This window comes from Bidens hawaiensis, unplaced genomic scaffold, assembly GCF_021521415.1.
Source record: "Bidens hawaiensis isolate Kalapana, Puna unplaced genomic scaffold, B.hawaiensis_p1.1 tig00002306_1, whole genome shotgun sequence".
Classification (NCBI taxonomy): Eukaryota; Viridiplantae; Streptophyta; class Magnoliopsida; order Asterales; family Asteraceae; genus Bidens; species Bidens hawaiensis.
The window spans coordinates 276962-297400 of NW_027491123.1; the positions used below are offsets into that span (position 1 = coordinate 276962).

At 36.4% G+C, this 20439-nt stretch overlaps 3 protein-coding genes across 3 annotated transcripts; all 3 read left to right on the forward strand.

Moving 5' to 3' along the window:
- Positions 1–7978: 7978 nt before the first annotated feature.
- Positions 7979–9943, forward strand: LOC143614824 (uncharacterized). Its single transcript, XM_077088148.1, has 2 exons — positions 7979–9302; positions 9693–9943. Exons 1-2 carry the CDS (start codon positions 8129–8131, stop codon positions 9941–9943), a joined length of 1425 nt encoding a protein of 474 aa, XP_076944263.1. The 5' UTR covers positions 7979–8128.
- A 2170-nt stretch (positions 9944–12113) lies between these two features.
- On the forward strand, positions 12114–14901 carry LOC143615447 (uncharacterized). Its single transcript, XM_077088571.1, has 4 exons — positions 12114–12459; positions 12917–13066; positions 13347–13412; positions 14233–14901. Exons 1-4 carry the CDS (start codon positions 12307–12309, stop codon positions 14899–14901), a joined length of 1038 nt encoding a protein of 345 aa, XP_076944686.1. The 5' UTR covers positions 12114–12306.
- A 125-nt stretch (positions 14902–15026) lies between these two features.
- On the forward strand, positions 15027–17232 carry LOC143614832 (uncharacterized). The gene is made up of 4 exons (XM_077088154.1): positions 15027–15044; positions 15179–15328; positions 15609–15674; positions 16494–17232. Exons 1-4 carry the CDS (start codon positions 15027–15029, stop codon positions 17160–17162), a joined length of 903 nt encoding a protein of 300 aa, XP_076944269.1. The 3' UTR covers positions 17163–17232.
- Positions 17233–20439: the final 3207 nt, after the last annotated feature.

Below are 20439 nucleotides of genomic sequence, written 5' to 3' on the forward strand. Positions count from 1 at the left end.
TTATACAAACAAATTACACTACATACAAAATAACTAGTAATTACTTTACATATGAAACAAATAGTAATTATACTACAACCAACAAACATAGTTACAAAACTTATATACGTAATTACTCGAGTTATAAGGACTAATTACACTATACAGTATTTACCCTACCTATATACAAAATTACTCTAGTTAATCAGATAAATTACACTACATACAAAACAACTACTTGGTACACTACACATAAAACAAATAATAATTACACTACAACCAACAAACATAGTTACAAAACACATATATGTATTAATTAATCTAGCTGTAACAAATAATTACACTACATAGTTATACAAGATAATTATCCTACAAAGTAGTTATAATACAACATATATGAATAAAATTACACTATGTATATGCAAATTACACTACTTATTTAGAGTAATTACTCTACCAATATGTGTATCAGAATAATACCCAATTGTGTTTGCAGCTGATGGTCTGTCATTGTACTGCTTGCTTCTTCATTCTCTTGTAATACTTTAATTTGTAGTTTCTATTCTTGTCACATCTGTATTTGTAGAAAATACATTCAATATTAAACATTTATAAACTCAATTTCCATTCATTCGAAAACCCTAGATTTATGAGTAATCACAATATAGATTGTATTTCAGAAAAAGAAAAAAATGAAATCAATTGCATAGAAAGATAAACTTACCCTCATTCTTCATTTAATCAGAAGATATCTATTAGTAATCGTTTTAAATTGGGTGGGAGGCTTTGATCGATTTGGAGAAATAGTGAAGACGAGAAGTAATTGAAACAATGAAACACAGATTCATGAGGGAGAAGAGATTTGCTGTTATTTACCAAAATGCAACCGCCAAAATATTCTAAATTCTTCAGTTCATTCGTTTAGTATAATTTGTTTGTTTGTATATTAACTTGCCACTTTATATTGTTTACATTTGAATTTTTTTTAATTAAATGGTAATAAATCCGTGGGGGACCCAACCTTTCTCCTTGCCTGCTCTCTTCTATGTCCATGGTCTGTTCTGTAAGTCCAGCATGTTTCTATTGCTCACCGAGGACGAATTTCATTCAAATCGTGTTTAAACAAGTAATTGCTCTACATCTAATCATAGTTTTTGTCTATTTCTCATCGATTTTCTAACCATCTGTTTGATTCTTGTGTCTATTTCTCTTAAATGTGTACCGCATCTGAAGACCCACCTACATTTTCCACTCGACCAGGTATGTTTTGGTTTTCGGGTTATTGCTTTCAGGGATTATTATTACATTCTATTAACTTTGTGTGGTTTTGGTAGAATTTGAGTTTATGTTGAATAATTTTAGGTTCTATTGCAACTGTGTTAAATGTTCGAGCATCTAATTATTATCATCTAACTAGAATCTGATTTAGTTACACTTAGGGATCCATTATTTCCCAGATTGTCTGAAGAGGCTAATACCAAAATTGTATGTATGGTAGTGATATGGAGGATAAAAGGCAGTCATGTAATTCCTTAAGCAAGAAGATGAGATGGCCTTTTGGCTTCTTTAAGGTTAAGTGCAAAAAAATATCTGAGAATTCATTTTATAATCAAATGTTTGACGGCAGTAACTTTATAGTTCAAAGCTTAAAACAACCTCTTTCAACCTTTAAGTTATACGTTTAGCAAAAAATTAGAAAATTAATCAGTGTTATGTTATCGGGCTAGCAGAATCTTAATGAACATGGACAATTTATTAAAAAATTGAAAACCATTTGAATTTTTTGTTATCAAAAGTTTTTTAATACATCAAATGCGATATGTGCTACTGTTGAAACTAAATGCTTACTCTTAAATATGCTTCATATTTTTTGTTTAATGTTTTATGTATGATTTTGAATTTACAGGCAGAGAATCTCATGACAACTGTTGCAAATCTCCGACAGTTTAAAATCTTGGTCTGGTTTTTTTAACACAAAGAAGGATTACAACGATGGGAAGTACCCTCAAGTCACATCTAAAACCATTGACATGAAGCTTGGGGACAATCTCGAGAGATTGAAGAAGATCAGGTTTTATGATATCTATTTTTTTAATAAAATGTTTTAACATTGTGAGTAATTGTCAAGCTTTTGGTTAAGTGTACAACTTTTTAGTAGTTGTTTAGTTATTTTTATCTATATACATATTATCTTTGTCATTTGGCATTTTTTTGGTTTTGTTAGCATTACTGCTGCTGCAGATTGTGTCACACCTGTATGTGGATGAAGCACTGTTGTTATAGCATTTGGAACTGCTGAATGTTGTTAAAAGTGTGTAATTAACGCTGCATATTTAAGAGCAGCAACAAAAGTTAAACACGATGATGATAGAAGGCTTTTTCACAATGCTGCTATGAGGAAACAAAGAAGAGAACCTGGTGACTGTTCGGTATGTCCCAATGGGTGGGCACGGTGGTTTGGTTTTTTGTTTTAAAAAGAGCTAATTTTCAGTTCGGTTTATGTTTAGAAAAAAAACTAATTTTTTGGGTTCGGGTTTGGTTTTTCTATCAACAATATATAAAACCGAACCGAATAAAAAAACCGAAAATTTGATTTTAAACTAATGGTGTAATCTAAAACTTTTATGTTCAAATTTGATAATTAACTGACCAAAAAGGTTAGGCTCAAAGTTCCATGAATAATTAGAATTAAGGGTGCAAACGAGCCAATTTGTTTGTGAGCTACTAGATTTTGGCTTGCTAAAAGCTTGAATTGGGCCGGGCTTAAATGAGGTCGAGCCTAAAAATAAGTTTTTTCTAATAATTGAGCCTGAACCCAAGCTTCACCTATCGAGCATAAATCAAGCTTAAATGAGGTCGAGCCTAAAAATAAGTTTTGTTTTGTTTTGTTTTGTTTTGGTTTGTTCGACTTGAGGGTTTATGTGCAGTTAATCTTTGATTTTTGAACTCGATTCTCACATTGCAGGACCGTTGTACTTCAGGTAATTAAATATTTTTAAGTATATTATCGTTATTGTATTACTTCAAACTTAAAACGATCCATTGTTTGATGCTATTATTGATTTTGACATGTTTGTGGTTCAATTAGGCGGCATCATCGGCCAGGCGGTCTCAATTTTCTACTGGAGCCGAACAGTAAGTTATTATTTGAGATTCATGAACGATATATTATCATTATTCATCTTGAAGATGTATCCTGTATGCAATTGGTTTATATTTCTTTCTTCATTTTGCTATGCTATTTCAAGTTATGATTGGGATTTAAATATATCCTTTACCGATCCTTTACAGGTGCAGGACGTTGAAGTATATCTTCTGCCAAATGTTTGTCAAGTAGATGTAGAATAAATAAGCGAAAGGAAACCTGGTGAATGGTTAATTTGCATATAAAGTTGATTTTTTTCTTTGTTTTTTGTGGATCTGACATTTTAATGAAGCCTAATATTATTAGATTATTAGATTTAGATTTGTAAATGAAGCGAACGAACATGAACGGGTGTATGTTCGTTTTCTTTCATTTAACTTTAACCGAAGAAGAACAGTTAAACGAACGGATTTTCTTGTTTACGTTCGTTTGTCAAGAAAATGATCAAGTTCGTGTTTGTTTATGTTTATTCATTTATGAAAATAAACGAACAAACAAAACGAACATAGAAGAACAATTGTAAATGAACCCATTTTTGTTAAATGTGTTAAACAGATGTTAAATGAATGAACAGATGTAAACGCTCATTTATGTGTATTTTTTCTGAAAAAAAAAATACAGATTATTTTCGTTTAGCTAATATATATGTTACTAATAGACATATTAGAAGTTTATATTTGTGATATACTGTAATTCATATATATAGGCTTTATGGTTAGGATCTTATTGAGAGAGAGATTTGTAATATATAATAAGGGAATGAATAGATAGGAGATAAGCAGATTGCAAAGAATATACCGTTTATCATGGTATCAACCCTAGCAGCCTAAAATCTTTCTTCTGCCGCCGGCTGCATTCCGATCCCTATACCACCTTCCGCCACATCTCCTTTCTCATTCTTCGTGTCTTTCTTTTTCCCTTCTATGCTATGGAATCGAAATTGCATCCCGCGGTTACTGTCACAAACATCAAAAACTTCATCCCCATAACCTTAGACAATGAAACCGGCCAATACACTTCTTGGTCTGAGCTATTCAAGATACATTGCAAAGCATTCCTCGTGTTTGATCACTTAATACCAGACAATCCAGCACCTACCGAATCCTCCTCAAAAGCCAAAGAAGATGAACCCTCTAAACCTGAACAACCGGCTCTAGATTCTTGGGAGCGGATTGATGCCATAGTCCTTCAATGGATCTATGGCATCATCTCCCAAGATCTGTTAAACACAATCCTAAAGAAAGATACCACCGCACATGCCGCATGGACAGCCCTTGAAAGTTTGTTCAACGACAACAAAGCCACCCGTGCTGTTTATCTCAAAACAAAGTTTGCAAATACCCGACTCGATAACTTCGCAAACATGCACGCCTATTGTCAAGAGCTAAAGGTTATTTCAGATCAATTGGCCAACGTGGACGCTCCGGTCACCGAGGAAGATTTGGTCATACAACTAGTCACGGGTCTCAGTGAACAGTATGAAGGAATTGGTATGATAATTCAAAATATGGTACCGTTTCCAACCTTTGCAAATGCTCGATCCCGGGTCACTATGGAAGAACAAAGAAAGTCACACCAAGCGGCTTCGGCCGCCTCCGCTGCTGGACATGCTTTACACGCCACCGCAACAAATTCTTCGTCACAATCCACTCCTGATCATCGTTCGGATATGTCATCGGACAGGGGGCGCGGCCGTGGACGGACCCGTGGTCGGGGTCGCGGTCGCAACACTTGGGGCAGGGGTCGTGGCTCAGGACCCGGATATCACAATTCCTTCAATAATGGTTCAGGTTCTTGGCACAACAATTCGTTTTCTACTGGGCCAAATCAAACAAATAGCCATCAAAATTGGGTTTCTCAATCATCACAACACCAACCATGGATGCATCAGCCTCCATATCAACCCAATAATTGGCCACAGCCTCCCTGCCCATATCCTACACACTCTCGGCCCAACACAAACAATCAACCCGGTGCTGGCCTTCTCGGCCCAAGACCCAATCAAGCATATGCAGCGGCTTATTCGCCAACAAATATTGAGCAGGCCCTATACACCATGTCTCTCAACCCGCCCGATCAATGGAATATGGACACTGGAGCCACTTCTCATATGACCAACAACCCGGGTAATTTTCAAAATCTTTTTAATAACGGCATTTTACATAATATTATAGTTGGCACTGGTACCAGCATTCCGGTCAATGGACAAGGCAATCAAACTTTACCTCCACCTTACCCACCTCTACAGCTAAATAATGTCCTTTATGCACCCAAATTAATCAAAAACCTTATTTATGTCCGTCGCCTAACTATTGATAATTGGATATCTATCGAATTTGACCCATTTGGTTTTCTTGTGAAGGATTTCAAGACCCGGATCCCTATTCTCCGATGCAACAGCAGCGGTGATCTCTATCCTCTTCTTCCATCGGAGTCTACTCAATATACTTCACCGTCAACCTTTGCTGCCATCTCTCAACAACTCTGGCATCAACGACTTGGACACCCTGGCCCCACTTTATTACAATCTTTAAGAAATTCCAATGTTATCTTTTTTAATAAATTGACTAAGAGTGTTTGTCGTTCATGTGTTCTTGGAAAAAGTGTTAGATTACCGTTTTCACATTCTAGTAATTACACTTCTTTACCGTTTGATATTATACACAGTGACCTATGGACCTCACCCGTTGTAAGCACCAGGGGACATCGCTACTATATACTATTCCTGGATGACCTCACTGACTGACTTTCTTTGTCCTTTAGCCAGAAAGTCACAAGTGTATACCATATTTAGTAGCTTTGCCAAACAAATAAATACCCAATTTGAGAGAAATATTAGAACATTTCAATGTGATAATGGGATTGAATATGTTAATTCCTCGTTTAAACAATATTGTGATCAAAATGGTATGGTATTTCGATTATCGTGCCCACACACATCCTTTCAAAATGGAAAGGCGGAACGCAAAATCCGCACCATCAATAATGTCATTCGCACCCTCTTGGCACATGCCTCCCTACCACCCACATTTTGGCACCATGCTCTAGAAATGGCATCATATATTCTTAATATCCTTCCAAATAAAAATAATAAATTCACAACCGGTCCCCTTCATACGAACACCTACGAGTTTTCGGTTCTCTATGTTGAAAAAATGTAAAAAAAATTAGTTAAAAAATAGCAAAACATTTTTTTTTGATGTTTCGATGTTTTGTATTAAATGTTACAACATATATTACATGTAACAAAAAAAAAACGATGTTACATAGGGTTTTTGTGGGTTTTCACAACTCAAATGGGTTTTCATTTTAACCTTACCCTATATATATATAGAAGTATAGTTTGAAAACCCTCTTGAGTTGAGAAAACCCGTGAAAACCCTATGTAACATCGTTTCGGTTTTTTTTTTGTTACATGTAATATATGTTGTTACATTTAATACAAAACATCGAAAACATAAAAAAAAAATGTTTTGCTATTTTTTTACATTTTTTTAGTAATTTTTATATATGTTTTCAGGAGAGAAAAAATGTAAATAAACTTTTACATTTTTTATTAACTTTTAATTGTAGACCACAAGATTTAATCTTTAATTAAAAACATGCGGTTGAGAATGGGTTTTTAGAGTTTTTACAACTCAAGTGGGTTTTTATTTTAACCTAACCCTATATATATATATATATATATATATATATATATATATATTGTTGTTTTATAGTTAATTCTATATGATAAGATTAGAAAAGTTATTAAAACAAAAACCTTTAATTAACAAACAAACATTAACGAACATAAACAGACGTAAACAAACATATTATCGAACGTTCACGAACACAGTTGAACAAACATAGCATGTGTTCACGCTCGTTCATTTAGTTAATAAAACAAAATTTTGTGTTCATGTTCCTTCATTTATTTAACAAACAGACATATCAAACTTCCCGCTGAATAGTTCGCGGACAGTTTGCTGAATGTCCGGTTTGTTTACAGCCCTAAAGGTGACTGCAAGTAACTATTACACTAGTCTTGATCCGTTGGTTCTGATTTTAGGTGTTTTTTTGGGATTGCTTGTATAAACTACCTGTTTATTTGCCTTTTAAAATAAGCAGTTTATTCAAAACAGCTTATTTTACTGGTACATAATCAAGTAAATTGTTTAGATTAACAGCTTTAATAAGCAGTTTTATTACTTTATACACCCTGTTAGTCATTGTCTACATCTTCTTTTCCATGTTTTTTAACTCATTCTGAGGATTGCTTGTTAAGTACTAACCATGACAAAACCTTCTTGTTTGACTATTAATGTCAACAGTGTGGAGTGCAAGGTATTTCTTCTACATAACTACATAAGTAAGTCCGCATCTATTTGTCTATTCATAGTTTGATTTCACACAAATTGAAAATATTATATGTCACACTGGCTATCTTTTATCCTGATGTCTTTCATTCTTGTAATGTGAAATACTCGATAATTATCATAAACCAAACTTACCTTTTTCACGACAGTGGTTCGAGAGAAAGATGTTTGTTGGGAATATGCTGAGAAACTTGATGGAAATAAGGTTAAATGCAAATTCTGTCTTAGGATTCTGAACGGTGGCATAAGTAGATTGAAACATCATCTATCTAGACTTCCAAGTAAAGGTGTAAACCCGTGTAGTAAAGTTAGAGATGATGTAGCCGATAAAGTTCTAGCCATTGTATCAAATAAAGATGATACCAGAGAAGTCCTTTTAACCATAAAACGAAAACGAGACGAACCCATCTACCCCGTTAACAACAGCAGCAGCAGCAACAACAACAAAAACAACAACAATAATAGTATAGTTATTTCTCCAGCTAGAAGTCTAGCAACCCTAGAAGCACCAGTTTTTCATAATATCATCCAAAACATAACTTCTGATCATGTAAGTGATCAAGAAAATGCCAAAAGAAGCATTGCACTTTTCTTTTTTGAGAATAAGTTAGACTTCAGTGTTGCCAGATCATCATCTTACCAGTTAATGATTGATTCGATTGCGAGATGTGTTAAAGGGTTTAAGGGGCCCACACCCGATTCTCTGAAAACGAACTGGTTAGAGGTTATAAAGTCAGAAGTCAACACACAGTCAAAAGAAACCGAGAAAGAATGGTCAACAACGGGTTGCACGATTATAGTCGAAACATGGACCGATAACAAATCGAGAGCTTTAATCAACTTCTTAATTTCATCACCATCGAGCACGTTCTTCCACAAATCCGTAGACGCGTCTTCGTACTTTAAGAACACAAAGTTTCTTGCTGATTTGTTTGATTCCGTGATTCAAGATTTTGGACCCGAAAACATCGTGCAGATTATCTTGGATAACACGCTTAACTGCAAGAGTATAGTGAATCATATTTCACAAACATATGGAACAATCTTTGTATCACCGTGCGCTTCGCAATGTTTAAACGCGATTTTAAAAGAGTTTTCAAAGATCGACTGGGTTAACCGATGCATCTTGCAAGCACAAATTGTGTCAAAGTTCATATACAACAACTCACCACTTCTTGACATGATGAAAAAGTTCACAGAAGATGAAGAGATCGTTAAAACCGGTATCACAAAATACGTTTCGCACTTCTTAACGTTACAATCGATCTTAAAACAACGGTCAAGATTGAAACACATGTTTAACAGCCCCGTGTATACTAGCAACCCGTCTTACTCAAACAAGCCTCAAAGCATGGCATGCATTAACATACTTGATGACAATGAGTTTTGGCGCGCGGTTGAAGAATGTGTGGCCATTTCCGAACCATTTTTGAAGGTGATGAGGGAGGTTTCAGGTGGAAAACCTGCGGTTGGGTCGGTTTATGAATTGATGACAAAAGCTAAGGAGTCAATTAGGACATATTATATTATGGATGATATTAAGTGCAAGATTTTCTTTGATATTGTGGATCAGAAATGGCAATCTCAACTTCATTCACCTTTACATTCGGCAGCTGCGTTTTTGAATCCGAGTATACAGTATAATCCCGAGACTAAGTTTCTCACGTCTATAAAAGAAGATTTCTTTAGGGTTTTGGAGAAGCTGTTACCGACTCCTGAATTAAGACGAGATATTACGAGTCAAATATTGTTGTCTACGCGGGCTACTGGGATGTTTGGGTGTAATCTTGCTAAGGAGGCCATTGATGCTGTTTCACCTGGTATGTTTTAGTCACTTTTTTTTACTATGATGAAGTAGTCAGTTTGATATAATTTGGATAACGGGTCAAAACACATAAATTTAGGTTATAACTCAAAACAATTTTGACCAATGTTTTATAAATAGTCAGTAGATATGATACAAAGATCATGTTATTTCCTTTTGAAATGTTTTTAACAAATGCTTTAGGTGGTTTTACTCATCAAAATTACATTTTGGCAACTTTTGGCCCGTTTCCTTTTAAGCTAAGTTTTCTTATTTTACGTGTTTGATCCGTCCGAGGTAAAGTAGGCATGTAAACGAACTGAATGTTCAGTAAACCGTTCGGAAGAAAGTTTGTTTATTTAATAAGAGAATGCATGTGAACAAAAAAGCCTGTTCTTTAGTTAAACATTGAATGATATTGCCTACGTGCATTACAATCTAAAGCTAGCGAGTTCTAAGAGGTCAAAGTCAACAGATGCTGACCCGATACAACTAGAAGACATTGATATGACTACACAGTGGGTCGAAGAAACCGAGAATGCTAACCCCACTCAATGGCTTGATCGATTTGGTTCGGCTCTAGATGGGAACGACTTGAACACCAGACAGTTTAGCAATTCTATATTTGGCGGCAATGACCATTTGTTTAACTTGTGATGTTTATGAATGAGTTATGAAAAACGATATTAACCATCAAACTTTCTATCAAGTTTGATTTTGGCATTTAGCATGTGTTTCAATTTATATCTAAACTGAAGAAAGGAAATGCTAAATGATAAAATTCTATTTTATTTAAGTCTATAAACGAACCAAATGCTTACTGAACTGTTTGGTTGGAAGTTCGTTTATTTAATTGAACAAATGACCTTGAGCAAAATGTTTTGTTCATTTACCTTTGCGATCGTTCATATATATTCATTTATTTAAATTCGTTTATGTCCGTTTAACCACTATTTTCAGCTAACGTGTTTAATTTACTTTTATCATACGTTTAAACAGACTATAAATCTTTGGACGTGTCATTGATGGTGATTTGAGATGAAGCTTGATTTGGTTTTTAAAGTTATGCAATGGATTATTTTTTTAATGAGGGTAAATATTTTTTTTTTAATCTATTTTAGCTCATATGTTAAGACCAGAATCCACAACCATTTGGTTATGTAATGGAATAGACTTTAATTTAGACATGTTTGATAACTTTTTAAATCATTGAATACTTTACGTCAATTGGTGTTTGTTTATGACTGATTATATTCATTTATGTTCATGCACTGTTCATTTAGAATATTAAACCATGAACACAAATGAACACAAACATGTTTATTTTTCAAGCCAAAAAACATGAACTAAAAATTCATTCGTTTAATTATTCGTGTTAGACAAAGTTTGATGAACGAACACGAATATGCCCGTTCTAGTAGGGGTGTTCAATGGCTCGGTTAACGATGTATTCGATTTGTTCGGTTATGAAATTTTTATACCCCTAATCGAAACCGAGCCTAATCGAACTCGGAAAGGGGGTAATCGAACCGCAATTGAATCGAATTTAATATGGTTCGGTTTTGCACATCAATTCAAACCGTATTAGTCAAATTCATCCAAAACAACAATTTGACCTGCTTTCAATTTCTATTTGTGTTTCAGATAGGAAAAGTAATTTAAGGCTATAATAAAACAATCACAAAATATAGATCCTGAAACAAAAAGTTAAAAACCATAATAACACATCTATACCACTAAACACTCTTGAACATACAATAGTCACAACCATAGAAAACCAATTTAACCATAAAAGTCTTCAACATAATAGAGCATTTAAAATAATTAATAGTTTCAACACTTCAAAGATTGCCAATGAATATGGACATGCTACATATTATAAATGGGCATAAAGAAAGATTGAACCCTACAAAATAATTAATATAGTTTATATTTTAATCAATTAATTTGATTAACTTTGTTTTTTTTTATTATAATATATTAATCAATGTAACATTTAATTATTAAATATAATAATTACAAACTTTGATGCCGCTAAATGCCGATTAGGCCACTTAGCGGCACCATATTGGTCCTTGAATTTTGTTTGTTTTTTGTTGTAGTTTCAGTTACCGTGACAGACATACAGAAACCGAACGAATTTGCATAGACTCAATACATGGCCACTTGGCGGCACCTTATGGTCCTTGAATTTTGCTTTTTTTTTTTAGTTCTGTTATCTTGACATACATAACGGAAACCGAACGAATATGCGTAGACTCACTGCATTTTGTTTTTAATTTCGGTTCCGTAACCAATGTGATGGTAATCAGCCGAATTTCCGCAGACTCACCGCCTCAACTTCCGGGATCGACAATGCTTGGATCTTCCCAATGCCCGAGTGTTACCAACTTACACCACTCAATTGATCCACCTCAAATTTTATATGTTTTTGTTTTATTTTTGGTTTTTAGTTCCGGTATCATAACGCCCTTAACCGAAACCGGCCGAATTTGCGTCGAGTCATCGCCTCAATGCCCGGGACCGACAACGCTTGGGTTTATTATCACTCGGGTTTTACCAATCTGTCCGGCGCAACGCTCCGGGTATAACACTAGTTATTTTTAAAAGGATTCAAATAAATCAAACTAATCGCTTAAAAAATATATTTGTAAATCGAATTCGGAAATCGTATTCGATTTTTTTCAATTACGATTACGATTCGGTTTTCGATATTTTTCGGTTTTCGTGAACACCATGTGGCTCTATAAAAACCAATGTTATAATAACATTTAACCTTTTCCAATCCCCTCTTTCCTGATTACTTCCTGGAACCTTCACCGGAGATTCCTCCTCCGATATCTCCAACCACCGTCGCCGCCGCCACCCTCATCCACCACCAATCAACCGCGTCAAAACTATTTCAACAACCGTCTACAGCATGTGCCAACAACCTAATTAGGTTTTTATCCCTCTAATGCATCAGCAACCACCACCAATTCTCCACCGGAATTCAATCAGTCCGGCCAAATTACGTCACCATGTCCGTCACTCCGTCGCCGTGCTGCCACACGCTTTCTCTCGGCTCACGTTTTCCTTCTACTGCCGGAGCTGGTAGTACTAAAAAACCCTATGTATCACTCAGACGAACCAATCTTTTCTTACAGTTATCTTCTTCCAAGATACGGACAAAAGTAAGTTCATGTTCGCTTTTTTGCTTATTAATTGATTGTAATTCGTGTTTATTATTGACTTCTGATGACCATAATTTGCCCAAATTGCATTATTTATGCCCAAATAGGTTGTTGTTGTTGTTATTATTATTATTATTAATGTTTTTATTGTAGTTTGTTATGTTGTTAATGCTTGTTAGAACAAATTCACCATGCTAACATAGATCATATCAAAGTTTAACTTTCTTGGAAATCAAGAAACAGTGTTTACCAATGAATTAAGAATCTGTTGATGTGATTCTAATTTTAACCTCATTCATCATATTTTTTTTATATTTGTTCTTTAAATTAATAACATAACATAAAATGAATGCATTTTCTATAATTAATAACATAGCATAAAATGAATGCATTTTCTATATCCTTCTTGAAACACTTTCATTGGTACTACTTTTTTTTAATTATTGTTTATCTATAGAATTGGAGATTTTCATGTTTTAAGCACGATGAATCTTCTTTGGAACATACCATCCCCGAAACTTCAGAAGATAAGTTGCCAGACAAGAAGGTGGAATTGGAGGGAGAACAATCAAATGTGAAGCATAATTGGGTTTCAAACTTCAAAAAGGTAGTTTTTTTACCATCTTTGTGTGTGCGTGCGCGTTTATTTAGTATCTATTAAGTAGTGTAGTTTAAGGCCGTGCTTGGAAGATTAGAGGGATATGTTATTACTGTTACCTTTTGAACTAATAGTCACAATTTAGTATTTGTTCAGTTGTTAAGGTTTTTGCTTTATAAATCTTTTTAGACATATGCTGATATCCACCCAGTAGCATGTTGCCCTAACTTCTAGTTTGTCTTTCTGAGTTAGTATTTAGACATGGTTAAGAAGTGGATGTTATTTGCAGGTTGCAGATGGTTTACTTAGTGCAGACCCGTGGGCAGTTCCATGGACAGCTAAGACCATTTTGCAGGTAAAGTTTTTTTTTTCCATTTTTAATGCCATATTCTTTGCAGTGAGTTAATACCATTATTCATCTAGCATAGTCTCAGTAAGTGATTATATGAAAGTCCATTTAATATGCAAAATGTATGAAACAGATCATACAAGATCGATATGATGTGAGATTGATTTTATTGTTAGGTCAGGATCAAGTACATGGTAGGCGCTTTATAGACCAACCTGTAAAATATTGCTTCTAAAAAGTAAAAACATAGTGGCTATAGTTTCTAAAATGGAATCCATGAGGTTTATATGTTTTATTCAAACTTTTTTTTTTCAAATGAATATTGATTTATTTTTTTGAGGTTTTTATATCTTAATTAAGTTGGATGATCATCACGAGTTTTGAATTTTGATGCTTTTTAATATAGGTCAAAACATGATATGTGAACTTGAATGTATCAACAGCTCGATAATGGAATTTTTTTTATGTAATCCAAAGCATGAAAACTAATTGCCTGAATTTGGGTGTTTGGCTTATATGAGCAGGTTCATTAGTCATATCAATAATATATTTGTATGCAAATCAAGAACTAAATGCCTTTCATAAAGAGGGAGGTTAAAGTTTGATTTTTTTTAACCACTTGGGTAATTTTGGCCATGGATCAAATTATATTTACTTGTTTAACTTCATAGCACATGTAAGCTGCCATCTTTTTATCCATCCATGCATCAAAATTTGAACCTTGATAACATTACATGTGTGTGTGTGTGTGCGTGCGTGCATATAATTTGTAGCATGAAACATGTATCCTTGATCCTTCCAACAAATAACAAATTTAACAATGCAGGTAATGCTCCTATGGATCACCTCATTTTGGCTAGTAGGCTCTTGGATAATACCATTTATAGCCCACACGGCAGGTTTCAGAAAAGAGTTTCTAACATACAGAGGGCAAGCATTATACAGCCTTTTAACCGACGTTGTGGAGGGCTTAACCGGAATTGCAATTCTCAAACTTTGCCTCTCAAGCTTCCGCCCCCTTTCACCCGATTGGTTCAAGTTCACCTTCAAAGGAAACTGGCATTTTGATGTCGGTTTAGGATGCCTAATGTTTCCTTTGGTCAACCGTCTTTCACAAGTCAACCTTAATCTAGTACCCATGCCTCCACCTACTCCCATCACGGTTTCTAATGTCGAACAGTCAATAGTTGCACGCGATCCAATGGCAATGTTGCTTTATGCAATTGTTGTTTCTGTTTGTGCTCCTGTTTGGGAGGAAATCGTGTTTAGAGGGTTTCTTCTTCCTTCTTTAACAAGGTATATGCCTGTATGGTGCGCGATTTTTATAAGTTCAGTAGCGTTTGCATTGGCTCATTTCAATATGCAAAGAATGTTGCCACTTGTGTTTCTTGGGATGGTCATGGGGACAGTTTTTGCACGGTCAAGAAACTTGTTACCATCTATGTTGTTACATAGCCTTTGGAACGCCTTTGTATTTATTGATCTTATGAGGTGATGTCATATTTGTTTTGACCATTTATGTAATTTTAACCATATCGTTTTTATTTCTTTTATAAGTTAGATGTTTGTTATGCTGTTGAAGACTTGAAGTAGTCTAGGTTGATTTGATAATTACATTTGATGTCAAATTGGATGTTGGTATGTGTAAATTAATGTTAAAAGCAAACTGATAATTGATGTTAATAACATAGCATAAAATGAATGCATTTTCTATATCCTTCTTGAAACACTTTCATTGGTACTACTTTTTTTTAATTATTGTTTATCTATAGAATTGGAGATTTTCATGTTTTAAGCACGATGAATCTTCTTTGGAACATACCATCCCCGAAACTTCAGAAGATAAGTTGCCAGACAAGAAGGTGGAATTGGAGGGAGAACAATCAAATGTGAAGCATAATTGGGTTTCAAACTTCAAAAAGGTAGTTTTTTTACCATCTTTGTGTGTGCGTGCGCGTTTATTTAGTATCTATTAAGTAGTGTAGTTTAAGGCCGTGCTTGGAAGATTAGAGGGATATGTTATTACTGTTACCTTTTGAACTAATAGTCACAATTTAGTATTTGTTCAGTTGTTAAGGTTTTTGCTTTATAAATCTTTTTAGACATATGCTGATATCCACCCAGTAGCATGTTGCCCTAACTTCTAGTTTGTCTTTCTGAGTTAGTATTTAGACATGGTTAAGAAGTGGATGTTATTTGCAGGTTGCAGATGGTTTACTTAGTGCAGACCCGTGGGCAGTTCCATGGACAGCTAAGACCATTTTGCAGGTAAAGTTTTTTTTTTTCCATTTTTAATGCCATATTCTTTGCAGTGAGTTAATACCATTATTCATCTAGCATAGTCTCAGTAAGTGATTATATGAAAGTCCATTTAATATGCAAAATGTATGAAACAGATCATACAAGATCGATATGATGTGAGATTGATTTTATTGTTAGGTCAGGATCAAGTACATGGTAGGCGCTTTATAGACCAACCTGTAAAATATTGCTTCTAAAAAGTAAAAACATAGTGGCTATAGTTTCTAAAATGGAATCCATGAGGTTTATATGTTTTATTCAAACTTTTTTTTTTCAAATGAATATTGATTTATTTTTTTGAGGTTTTTATATCTTAATTAAGTTGGATGATCATCACGAGTTTTGAATTTTGATGCTTTTTAATATAGGTCAAAACATGATATGTGAACTTGAATGTATCAACAGCTCGATAATGGAATTTTTTTTATGTAATCCAAAGCATGAAAACTAATTGCCTGAATTTGGGTGTTTGGCTTATATGAGCAGGTTCATTAGTCATATCAATAATATATTTGTATGCAAATCAAGAACTAAATGCCTTTCATAAAGAGGGAGGTTAAAGTTTGATTTTTTTTAACCACTTGGGTAATTTTGGCCATGGATAAAATTATATTTACTTGTTTAACTTCATAGCACATGTAAGCTGCCATCTTTTTATCCATCCATGCATCAAAATTTGAACCTTGATAACATTACATGTGTGTGTGTGTGCGTGCGTGCATATAATTTGTAGCATGAAACATGTATCCTTGATCCTTCCAACAAATAACAAATTTAACAATGCAGGTAATGCTCCTATGGATCACCTCATTTTGGCTAGTAGGCTCTTGGATAATACCATTTATAGCCCACACGGCAGGTTTCAGAAAAGAGTTTCTAACATACAGAGGGCAAGCATTATACAGCCTTTTAACCGACGTTGTGGAGGGCTTAACCGGAATTGCAATTCTCAAACTTTGCCTCTCAAGCTTCCGCCCCCTTTCACCCGATTGGTTCAAGTTCACCTTCAAAGGAAACTGGCATTTTGATGTCGGTTTAGGATGCCTAATGTTTCCTTTGGTCAACTGTCTTTCACAAGTCAACCTTAATCTAGTACCCATGCCTCCACCTACTCCCATCACGGTTTCTAATGTCGAACAGTCAATAGTTGCACGCGATCCAATGGCAATGTTGCTTTATGCAATTGTTGTTTCTGTTTGTGCTCCTGTTTGGGAGGAAATCGTGTTTAGAGGGTTTCTTCTTCCTTCTTTAACAAGGTATATGCCCGTATGGTGCGCGATTTTTATAAGTTCAGTAGCGTTTGCATTGGCTCATTTCAATATGCAAAGAATGTTGCCACTTGTGTTTCTTGGGATGGTGATGGGGACAGTTTTTGCACGGTCAAGAAACTTGTTACCATCTATGTTGTTACATAGCCTTTGGAACGCCTTTGTATTTATTGATCTTATGAGGTGATGTCATATTTGTTTTGACCATTTATGTAATTTTAACCATATCGTTTTTATTTCTTTTATAAGTTAGATGTTTGTTATGCTGTTGAAGACTTGAAGTAGTCTAGGTTGATTTGATAATTACATTTGATGTCAAATTGGATGTTGGTATGTGTAAATTAATGTTAAAAGCAAACTGATAATTGATGTTATAAAATCAATTTTCGTTTTTAGTTGTAATTTGTTTAATCTTTTATGGTTTAAAGTCGAAACAAGTGAAGGTACTTATTTACCGCCTTTTAACTTAATTCGAGAGGTTACAACTCTAATAAAGAGAGATCGTTTTATAGATGTGACATGAGTGAAGCTAGTCGTTTGTGGCTTGTCTAATCATCAATTTAAATGCATGTGATACGTGTTACAAAGTCCCGTATTAGCTTGTCACCCGTCTACCATTACTAAATGTTCTTTCGATGAAAGTTAACTGGCAACACTTCATTATCATACGCATGTGTTACGTGACCCAAAGCCCCGTATAAGCTTTAAACTCATCTACCATTATCAAATGCTCCTTTGGTGATAGTTAACGGGCATCGCTTCACCAGTATAAGCATGCGATACGTGACAAAGTCTTGCATTAGCTTCGCTAATTCGCTCATCTATCATTATCAAATTTTCATTAGTGATAGGTATCAGAGAATACTTTATAAATGTATGCGACTGCAAGCCGTGTGTATTGCTTATTTCCCTCATGGGCCTAGTACAGAACACAATATTATGGGCCACAAACCCATTTTAATGCTATTTGAACAACAAAAAGTGTGATATTCTAACATAAGTTACATATATGCATGCTCCTATGCATGGTTTCTGTTTGAAGAGGTATGTACCCGCCTCAACACCGAGCAAGGCGGGTCAACCCACAAGATAAAGACATTATGAAGGCACAAAGCCAAAACCTATGCGCATGGCGCATACAAAACATGCTCAGGCATCATATGCCCAGGCACCACACATGCTCAGGCATCATATGCCCAGGCACACATATGCTCGCGCATCACATATGCGCGCGGCGCATATCACATGCTCGTGCATATCACATCTGCGCATGAAACATCTGCGCGTGAGAATAAAGAGAAGACCTCGCGCATCCTCAGGATTGGCGCATATCACACATGCACATAATCGACCTCGTCCTTATCCAAATCAGGATTAGGGCAACCTTGATTGTGCACGTCAGACAACCTTCCAGAAGGTATCTTTTTAAGGAGTAAGAATATGCTGATGTTGACAGCTGCCAAATGAAAGGTCGACAACTCAGCATGACACATGTGCTACCACGTGATTACAACCAACGAGAAAGCGCCAGGTGTCCCAGAGGACACGTGGCGCAGTGCGATTGGAGGAGGCCAACGAGGCTGAGCCCAATCAGTGGAAACCCTGGCACTATAAATACAGCATCAACTCCACTTTGAAGGACATTCATACTCAATCATTGACAGTTACAGGCAGTGATATCACATTCAATCATATTGAATTACATTCACTCACAGTCAGTTACATACAAACACACAGTCACACAATCATACAGTATTCAGCTATTAAGCAATACTCTCCAGATTCCCTCACTAACACATTATTATCTTCTCCTACACATACTTATTCTCACGCCGGAGGGTTACCCCAAAGAGGACCCCTCTGTCCCTTTCTGAGGGGTAAGTTAACGGCGTTGTTCGTTTTGTAGGTGGAAGAACACAGATCCAGAAGAACCATCGGTGAAATAGTACAATCAAAACCCGAGGAAAGTAGATCTGCTACCAGTGAGTAGATCCACGTTTCTTCATTGGCGCCATCCACTGTTACAAACGGCAATCAGATCTCATCAGATCTACATAAAAAAAATCAATCACCATGGTTTCTGGCGTTCGTAACGCTGATTAAGCTCTGGAGGATATTGAACGTGAGGGTGTCAATGAGGGACAGCAGTTTCTGAGGGTGCCGCGTGATTCTACGCGCGCCACCAGTAACCGTCCCTTCATCACAACCCCTCACGGCCAGACTGAAACTCCTCCAGACGATCTCACGTTACAAAATCTTGCCGGCGCGAAACTGAAAGGACCAATGGGTCCAGAAGAAGAAACAAATGATCCGAATGAATGGCTCATAAACGAGCAGCGGCGTCTAATGGAAAAGTACAATGAAATGGTCAAACAGAAAAAGCTAGCCGACCAAACACAAAGGCAAGCGTTTGATAAGCAGACTACAAAAAGGCCGCGCGCGCCGGAAGACGGACATTCTGTTCACACTGCACACACTGAGTTCAGTGATGAGGAAGTGCATAGCATGAGGAAGACGCGAGATACTCATGCAGGAGGCTCACAACTCCGCGCGCCTGTGAACATGGCGCCTGGAGCCAGAGCAGATCTGGATCTGCACATGCCGTACAGCCCGCCAGTGAGGGGGCAAGTGGACGTAACCACGCCGTACAGGCCGGCCATCTTAGTGAAGCACTCAAAATTTACTGAGCGCATCGCTAAGGCCCCCATCCAGCACAAGACCAAGATGCCAAGTGGTCTGGGCAAATATGATGGCACAACAGATCCAGATGACTTTTTGCAAGGTTTCTATAACACGGGAAACCTAGAGAGCTGGACGATGCCAACATGGTGTCACATGTTTGCCCGCTGCCTTACGGGCGCGGCGCGTGTCTGGTTCGAGAGCTTGCCGACTGGGCAAATTGATGGGTTCGAGGAACTATTGGAAAAGTTCCAAGCCCACTTCGTACAGCAGCGCAGACACACGCGCGATCCTGATGACATCATGCACTGCGTGCGCAGGAATGATGAAACGATTGAGGACTACATCACTCGTTTCAATCAGGAGTCTCTGGCAATCGGGGGTATAACTGAGCAACTCCTGCGCGTGGCTTTTATACAAGGCGCGCGCAGTGATCAACTCCGCCGAGCTCTCGTAAGCAGAGATGGTATGCCCACCACTTGGGCAAAACTAATGGAAGCATCGCGAGTCTTCGCGAGAAATGAAAAGCAGATTGCCCAAGATAGGGCAAGAGAAAGAGCGCATCAGGCTGAATCACCGCGCAGCAAAGAGAAGAGGGCCAAACAGAACTCTGTATGGTCCAGGTTGCAACCAACAAGTTTTTCTTCCGCAGAAAAGCAAACGCAACCAAGCTCACCCCAGCCCCAAAAAGATGTTCGTAATCGCGGGGAGGGTGACAAGAGGGAGGGCGGCAGAGATCCTAGCAGACCTCTGCCAAGAATATGGACTCCCCTCACTAAAACACC

Excerpts from the sequence above, each read along its gene's own strand:
- LOC143615447 (XM_077088571.1), top strand. The coding sequence starts at position 12,307 with ATGTCCGTCACTCCGTCGCCGTGCTGCCACACGCTTTCTCTCGGCTCA. Across the intron at positions 12,460-12,916 it reads CTTCCAAGATACGGACAAAA|AATTGGAGATTTTCATGTTT; the intron begins GTAAGTTCATGT and ends GTTTATCTATAG. Across the intron at positions 13,413-14,232 it reads CAGCTAAGACCATTTTGCAG|GTAATGCTCCTATGGATCAC; the intron begins GTAAAGTTTTTT and ends TTAACAATGCAG.
- LOC143614832 (XM_077088154.1), top strand. Across the intron at positions 15,329-15,608 it reads GGGTTTCAAACTTCAAAAAG|GTTGCAGATGGTTTACTTAG; the intron begins GTAGTTTTTTTA and ends TGTTATTTGCAG. Across the intron at positions 15,675-16,493 it reads CAGCTAAGACCATTTTGCAG|GTAATGCTCCTATGGATCAC; the intron begins GTAAAGTTTTTT and ends TTAACAATGCAG.
- LOC143614824 (XM_077088148.1), top strand. The coding sequence starts at position 8,129 with ATGATTGATTCGATTGCGAGATGTGTTAAAGGGTTTAAGGGGCCCACA. Across the intron at positions 9,303-9,692 it reads CATTGATGCTGTTTCACCTG|CATTGAATGATATTGCCTAC; the intron begins GTATGTTTTAGT and ends TCTTTAGTTAAA.